The sequence below is a fragment of the Pelodiscus sinensis genome, chromosome 32, assembly GCF_049634645.1.
Source record: "Pelodiscus sinensis isolate JC-2024 chromosome 32, ASM4963464v1, whole genome shotgun sequence".
NCBI classification, from domain to species: Eukaryota; Metazoa; Chordata; order Testudines; family Trionychidae; genus Pelodiscus; species Pelodiscus sinensis.
In genome coordinates, this window is record NC_134742.1 from 10263940 (window position 1) to 10272148 (window position 8209).

Genomic DNA, 8209 nt, shown 5'->3' on the forward strand with positions numbered 1-8209 from the left:
ATTTTGTGTGATCCATCCCTGGGAGTGGTTGGGGGAGGGGGAGCTGAAGCGCTATCGCGGGCTCCCCAGTGCTGCTGAGGGGAGCCCAGAGGCCAGATCCAGGCAAGCCAGGGGCCGCATCCGGCCCCTGCCCTGAGGTTCCCCACCTCTGGTTTACATGGACTATGAAGAGCAAGTGGCATTTTATGAATATGAAGACCCTGAGCCTGATGTTCAATGGTTCTTTGGCTGAGAAAATCTCTTTTCTCTCTGACCTCTTTGATGCCTGAGATCACTTTTTAAATTTCAGGGTAATCCAGGATCTACCCCGCCCCTTTCTGGAGGTCCTGCCCCTTCTCTGAGGCTCCGCCTACCCCAGCCCTCCCTCCCCATCATTTCCTCTCCCCCACCCTCAATCCTTTTCACTGAGCTGTGGCATGGAGCATGGGTTCTGTGGTGGGCTGAGGGGTTTGGGAGGAGGAAGAGGTGAGGGGTGCATGCTCTAGGAGGGAATTGGGGTGCAGGAGGGGCTTCCAGGCTGCAGCAGTATTGGGGTGCAGCACTGTGACATCCCCTTACAGCTGTTTGTGAGTCTCCCTTGTCCTCTCCCTCCTTTCACCTTCCCCATTTTTTCTTTATTTTGTTTTCATTATTTGCTATTTCATATATTGTACTTGTTCTGCAATGGGCAGGAAAGAGGCTGGAACGGGGACAGGACCACGGAGTGGGGACACCCTCGCCTCTGTCCTGACTGATGCCAAGTCTGGGGGGTTGAGCCCCACAAAAATCACGGGCCCAGCCTTTCTGGGATTATTGTGGAAGTGGCGACCTCAAAGTCAGGCAGGCACTGGATGAAGGGACAAGGGGAGAGGACTCAGATCCCTCTGCAAACCAATTCCTCCCGGTTAGAGCATGAGGCAAGACAGTTCCCCACAACAGAGGGACCCTGCCCCCCACTTTCCTCTGGGCGTATTTATGGGTCTGTTCTAAAGTTACTCACATAATTAAGGAAAAGTTTCCGAGCGGCCCCAGCGGGCGGGGCTGCCCCACTCTGAGGCCACCAAACATCCCCCCAGTCTGGCTGCTCCCGAGGGGTCTGTGAGCGGGGCAGAGCCAGGCCCAGGGGCGCAGCGCAGCGCGGATGGCGGGTGTCTCGCTAGGACCCAGCAGCAGCAGCAGCAGCAGGCGCGGGGGGAGCGATCGCTGGCTCCGGCCCGGCCGCAGGAAGCGACTCGCCGCCGCTGCTCGCGGGGACTCTGGGGCCAGGCTCCGGGCCGGATCCCCGAGCCCCGGCGGGGGCTGCTGCGGGGCCCCGGAGCCCGGGCTGCAGCCGGGAGGGGGAATCTCCGGCCGGGCCAGTCCCGCTGCTCCCTCCCCAGGAGCCTCTCCCCGGGCAGCGCCCCCAGCCCGGCCCGGCCCAGCCCCTGCCCCAGGGCGGGCAGCGCTTGGGGGGCAGGTAAGAGAGACCCCCCGGGAGCGGCGCCCCGGTGCCCCCGGGCTGCAGGGGGAGGGGTTGGCCCCGGGCTGCTCCCGGCGGAGCTGGCTGCGAGTCCCCGCCCGGGCCCGGGGCAGCTGCCGCCCGCCCCATGGATTTGGGGGCGGGGAGGAGCAGCCCGGCCGCGCTGGGGGCTCAGACTCTTCTGGTCCAGCAGGGGAACCGGCGGGAATTTCCCACGTGGCCGGGGCAGCCCGAGGCTCTGCCCGCCCCAGCCCCGCAGCCGGTGTTGGGGGGAGGCGGAGGAAGGCGCCTGGGGCCGGGCAGGAAAGCGGCTCTGCCCCCAGGGCTCTTTCAGGGACCGGCGGACGAGTTGGTGCCAGCTGGGGGCCCTCCCCTGGAGAGGGGGGAGGATGAAAAGGGGGCAGGGGAGGGACTGGAAGGGGCAGCAGGAGCAAGAAGTGAGGAGGGAGGCTCCTAGCTCCGCCCAGACCCATCCCTGGGCCGCCTGACTCTCCGGGGATCCTGGGAAGTGGTGAGAAAGGAAAAGCCACTTGCTGCTCCTGCTGACACAGCCCTACTTAGGGGGAAGAGGGAAGTTAGAGGGGGGTTACACTAGAGTGTGGGGCAAGACCCCCCCCCCCCTCCCAACACCAGCTCCGGCTTCAATTCTGCACCTTTTTTGGCTTGTCAGGAGAGTTTTAAAATATCCCTGGTAGGTTTAGTTCTGCTGGGTGGTAATAAACTAATTTTTTTTTCTCACCACAGCCCAGTCCTGAGCTCTGTCTGTAAGGAGACAGCTTGGGAGGAATCGGGGTGTGAAATGGACTCACACCCTGCCTGACACCCGCCTGGCCCTGACGTTGGTGTCCACGTTTCACTGGTCTTACATAACCTAAGAACATAAGAACGGCCGTACTAGGTCACACCAAAGTCCAACTAGCCCAGTAGCCTGTCTGCCAGCAGTGGCCTGCTCCAGATGCCCCAGGGGGGGTGGACCGAGGACGGTGATCAAGCAATTTGTCTTGTGCAATCCATCCCCAGCCTCTGACAGAGGCCAGGGACACCATTTCTATCCCCTGGCTAATAGACTGGTTTATGGACCTAACCTCCATGAAATTAACTAGCTTCTCTTTAAACTCTGTTATAGTCCTAGCCTTCACCTCCTCCTCTGGCAAGGAGTTCCACAGGGTGACTACACACTATGTGAAGAAGAACTTTCTTTTATTAGTTTTAAACCTGCTACCCATTAATTTCATTTGGTGTCCTCTAGTTCTTCTATTATGGGAACTAATACATAACTATTTTTTTATTCATCCTCTCCACACCACTCATGATTTTATAGACCTCTATCATATCCCCCCTTAGTCTCCTCTTTTCTAAACTGAAAAGTCCGAGTCGCTTTAGTCTCTTCATATGGGACCTGTTCCAATCCCCTAATCTTTTTAGTTGCCCTTTTCTGAACCCTTTCCAAGGCCAAAATATATTTTTGAGGTGTGGAGATCACATCTGTACACAGTATTCAGGATGTGGGCGTACCATAGTTTTATACAGGGGCAGTAAGATATTCTGAGTCTTATTTTCTATCCCTTTCTTAATAATTCCTACCATTCTATTTGCCTTGTCTTCAGATTATCCCGTCTTCTCAGGGCTGGGCAATGGCCGGGATGGAGCCAGTTCAGGTAGGGGGTTTCCAGGAGTTGCTGGGCGGGAGGAGGGAAGAGACAGGGTGGGATAAAGCTGCTGAGTTTCTGAGCAGCCCCATCGGGGCAAAGGTAGGAGTGGGGCACATCCCTCCTTATTTTTTACACAGGACACAACCCCCCTGGGCAAGGCTGGGAAAACGGAGCAGGGTCCCATGTCCGGCATCTGACCCCACTGGGTGCTGAGAAATACCCTGGGAAGCTGCCTGGGATCCTGTCCTTCTACCGTTTCAGAAGTTTGCTCTCTGTATCAGCCTGTGGCGGGCAGGCATGTGACCCTGCCTTCCTCTGTCGGTGGGAAGGGACAATTTGCTCTCATCTCCTCCCACCCCCTGAAGACTCCTGGCTGCTCTGTCAGCATTGGGGTGGGATTTGGCTACTCTGCCACCGTCAGAGAGCTTGAAGTAATTTTTTTTCCATCACATGATTAGCAGGATTGTGGCTGGGGCTGAGCGGGGGGACTCTTGTGGTTGCAGATGCGGGTGACCTTCGAGGAGGTGGCTGTGTATTTCACCCAGGGGCAGGGGGCGCTGCTGGGCCCCGCTCAGAGAGCCCTCTACAGGGACGTCATGCAGGAGAACTACGAGGCGGTGACCTCGCTGGGTAAGGGCGTCCTGGCCCGTCGGGGATTAGGAGCCGTGGGGTCTGCGTGTCTGACACGGGTCAGGTTCTTCCCTGCTCAGGTGGCCTGGACAGGAATGGGTTCCATGGGCACAGCTGCCGGGGGAGAGCGACTTGTGTCTTTGTACCCTTTCCAATGGGTCAAAAATAATGGACATGCTAAACTTTCCCCTCCTCTCTCCTCCCTTCCAAGTTTCTGTCTGTCTGTATCGATTGCCATTCACACGCACAATCCTGATTTACCTTCCATTTTGGAACCAGCTCCAGCTATAGGGCAGGCTCTGAGCTCTTCAGGTTTAGAAACAGGCAGGGGTTTGACTGCAGAGCTGTTTGTGTCAGCAAGGGCCCCAGACTGCCCAGATCCTGAGAACTCCTAGTGAGGGCGTCACAATTCCTCTCACCTCCCCACACGTCTGCCTCTCCCCAGGGGGCTCAGTGACCATGTTTCCGTCCTCTTGGGTTGCACATTCCCCAGCAGAGCCCGGGGACAGGTTCCACGCACGGAATGTCCCTTGGGACAGACGCTCTCCCCACCCTCCCCGTGCCCTGATCTGCTCTGATTTCACCCCCTGCGCAGGGTTTCCCGTTCCCAAACCTGAGCTGATCGCCCGGCTGGAACGAGGGGAAGAGCCCTGGGTGCCCGACTTCCAGGCTGGCGAAGAAAGAGAGATCCTGAGAGGTACCTGCACAGGTGAGGACTGACATAGTGACCATCTGATGGAGAAAGGAAAAAGTTGAGATTACCAATAATGTACTGTGAGTAAGTGTTCTGCCTCCTTTTACACAGTGCAGGGTGATAATCGCTTACGTTTCCCACCAGTCCTGATAGCTGCAGGAGTTTTCTTCCCAACTCTTCTTTCTCTGTGAGTGTTTGTGTGGGAATTGGAGGCAGAATCCAGTAGCTCAGTCTATTCCAGTGTTTCTTAAACTGTGTTCCTTCAGCTGGAGGTGTGCTGCAGAGAACAGAATTCAAAATGGCTGTCCTTAAAGCGGCAGGCGACCTTTTTTTTGTCGATAATTTCCCCCAACCTTTTTTACTTTTTTTTTTTTTTTTTGCTGAACCAGAAATCCTTGGTGTTCCTCATACAAAAAAATTATTATCTGGTGATCCTCAGTTTAAAAAAGATTAAGAAACACTGGTTGGTTCCAAATCACTGTGTTGGGTTTCCCCCTCCATGCTGTTCCTCTCTCTCCCCCCCAGCACAATAACTCCTGTCTAGATTAGGGACATGAAAGGTTTTCCAGTTAACCAATGAGGGCTAGAGCAACCCCTGTCCACAGCATTCCCGTGCATGCTACAGGCAGGGGCTGCTCCGGCCAGACTGAAGCGTTCCCTTCCTCGCCCGCTTCCCCTTCAGTCAGGAGCTGGTTAAATAACACATTTCACTGGATAACCAGTTAACTGGCATTTTAAATCCCTAATCTAGATTTTCTGTCTTTCTCTCTCCCAGCAGGTGGTGAGAGAGTGCGTGTAAAGGAGGAAGAGGATCCCCATCACGAAGTTGAGATCATGCATGTAAAGGTGGAAGAGACTCAATATGAGGACATTCCTGGAGAGATAGAACCGCAGGCGACCTTTGTGAGAAGAGCTGAAGGGAATGTTTCCCAGTGCTTGGAACAGGGAGAAGCCTGGGGAAACTGGCCCAGACCAGAGGGGCTACTGGGAAACCTCCCAGTGAAGAAAGAAGATGAATCTATTCCATGTGGGGCAGGAGATGAGGTTCTCCCATCCCAGGACACAAATCCAAAGGAAGAGAAACATTATTACTGCCTCCACTGTGGGAAAGGCTTCAGTGAGAGATCCCACCTTATCACACACCAGACAATCCACTCTGGAGAGAAACCCCTTCGATGCTTGGCCCCTGCGAAAATCTTCAGTAATCCTTCAGATTTTAATAACCCAGGAGGAAGTCACGCAGGAGAGAAACCCAACAGGTGCCTCGGGTGCTGGACCTGTTTCATTTGGAAGTCAGGCCTAATTTCACATCAGGCAGTCGACATAGAAGAGCAACTGCATAAGTGCTTGGATTGCGGGAAAAGCTTCATAGACAACTCAGACCTTGTAAAACATCAGGCCATCCACATATCAGAGAGACTCTTTAAATGTTTGGAGTGCGGGAAAAGTTTCATTGAGAAGTCAGACCTTGTTAAACATCAGGCCATCCACATATTAGAGAGACTCTTTAAATGCTTGGACTGCGGGAAATGTTTCAGAGACAGACCAGCCTTTCTTACCCATCAGGCAATCCATGCAGAGGAGAGACACCACAAGTGCTTAGACGGTGAGAAAAGCTTCATACAGAGGTCAGAGCTTGTGGATCATCAGGCAGTTCACAGAGGGAGATCCCAGAAGTGCATGGACTCTGAGACAACTTTTCCACGGAGGTCAAACCTTGTTAGGTATCAACCAGTTCACGCAGGAGAGCTACCCCATAAGTGCTTTTACTGTGGGAAAGGTTTCACACGGAAGTCGTTCCTTAATGACCATCAGAGAGTCCACACAGGAGAGCGGCCCCACAAATGTTTGGACTGTGGGAAAAGTTTCAGATGGAGTTCAGGCCTAGTTAAACATCGAGCAGCTCACACAGGAGAGCGACCCTGTAAGTGCTTACACTGTGGGAAAGGTTTCGTATACAGGTCGGATCTTATTAAACATCAAGCCATCCACACGGGAGAGGGACCCCATAAATGCTTGGAAAGTGGGAAAAGATTCAGAAACAGATTTGCCCTTCTGTCCCAGCAGGTGACCCATGCTGGAAAGAAAACCCACGAGTGCTTACACTGTGGAAAAAGTTTCACTCGCAGGTCAGACCTTGTTAGACATCAGGGCAGCCACACTGGGGACAGACCTCATCAATGCTCAGACTGTGGGAAAAGTTTCATCCATAGGTCAGACCTTGTTAGACATCAGGCCATCCACAGAAGAGCCAGACCCCATACATGTTTGGACTGCCCAAAAAGTTTCATAAATAGATCGGACCTTCTTGAACATCGAGCAACACACACTGGAGAGAGACCCCATGAGTGCTTAGATCATGGCATTGTTTAGGAAACTCTTGGCAGGTGCTCTGGATTTCCCTGAATGTTTTCCCTCAAACTGAGACAAGGCTTTTAACTACAACACAACCTGAGCATGTGGGATGTGATGAATTCAGAAGCTGGGAGCAGCACAGCCTTTGTGGCAGGAAGTGTATTGATGAAGAGAGGCGGGGTGATTAAACTTACAGAAGAATTGTCCTTAAGATTAACTAAGGATCATTAGATGCTCAAGAAAACGAAGATGATCATGAGCCAGTTTGGCTAGTCTGCTGTTACATAGAACGGAGACGTATCCACCTTCTGCTGTAACCCACTAGACACCTGTCTCCTCCCAGAGCTGAGAGAAGCCAGGAGTCCGGACCGGGAGGGTCTCTCTGCAGAGTTAGTAGGAAACTAAGAACATACATTTAATTTTTGAAACCTCACCCAGTGTCCTTTAAGTGACTTGCCACATAATGTCAGCACATATTTGTGTTAGAACGGAGTGGATCTCATGGTTATTTAATGTTTTTTCTTGTATATACGGATTAGATACATCTGCCAAAAATCCAGTGTTTGTATGTGCCTTACTAGCCCTTGGAAAGAGATGATGGCGTGGGGGGTATTTGTGAGACAAGTTTGCTCCTACCCTCCAGATTTGCTGCTTGGCTGCTACTGAGCATGCTCAGTAACACTGCAGAAGCTGCTATCCGTCCCCCCTCCCTCCCTGCGCCCACTCTGCCCTTCCCTACTATTACCACTTGCCCACTCTCTACTAAAATCTGAAATGGCGCCTTGCCCCCATGGACAGGAGGTGGGTTATTAAACTGAAGCAGAGCGACCTGAAAAAAGGATCTTGACTTCTTCCCAGCCCTAAGGCTTTGGTGCTCGCTTGGGTTCCCTCCCCAAAACAAGGGGTTTAGAGATGGTGGATTCTTTTTCGGGCGCCTCCCTGCAGGGATCTAAAGAGAACTACGAGAGATGTCAGCTGATCAGAGGAAAGGAGGGGATGTGGGCTGGTGCCAGGTAGATGAGACTAGAAATCTCCTGTCTACAACGCAAAGAACATAAGAACGGCCATAGTGAGTCAGACCAAAGGGCCATCTAGCCCAGTGTCCTGTCTGCTGACAGTGGCCAAGGCCAGGTGCCCCAGAGGGAGTGAACAGAACAGGGAATCCTCACATGATCCGTCCCCTATCATCCATTTCCAACCTCTGACAATCAGAGGCAAGGGACACCATTCCTACCCATGCTGGCTAATAAGTACAGATGGACCTAACCTCCATGAATGTATCTAGTAAAAGTCCTGGTCTTCACAACATCCTCTGGCAAGGAGTTCCACAGGTTGACTGAGTGCTGCATGAAGAAAAACTTCCTTTTGTTTGTTTTAAACCTATTACCTGTTCATTTCATTGGTTGACTCCTAGTTCTTATGTGATGGGAACAAGTAAAT

At 53.0% G+C, this 8209-nt stretch overlaps 1 protein-coding gene across 5 annotated transcripts; it reads left to right on the forward strand.

Annotated features, from left to right (window-relative positions):
* Nucleotides 1-545: 545 nt before the first annotated feature.
* Nucleotides 546-7324, forward strand: LOC142823235 (uncharacterized). Of its 5 annotated transcripts, XM_075913917.1 has the most exons (6): nucleotides 546-1435; nucleotides 3046-3096; nucleotides 3594-3720; nucleotides 4316-4429; nucleotides 4526-4601; nucleotides 5190-5332. In XM_075913917.1, exons 1-6 carry the CDS (start codon nucleotides 1121-1123, stop codon nucleotides 5197-5199), a joined length of 693 nt encoding a protein of 230 aa, XP_075770032.1. In that variant the 5' UTR covers nucleotides 546-1120; the 3' UTR covers nucleotides 5200-5332. The 5 variants fall into 5 exon arrangements, with proteins under 5 accessions (XP_075770032.1, XP_075770027.1, XP_075770028.1 ...); XM_075913912.1 differs by lacking the exon at nucleotides 4526-4601 and having other exon boundaries at nucleotides 584-1435; nucleotides 5190-7324; XM_075913913.1 differs by lacking the exon at nucleotides 4526-4601 and having other exon boundaries at nucleotides 584-1435; nucleotides 5193-7324.
* Nucleotides 7325-8209: the final 885 nt, after the last annotated feature.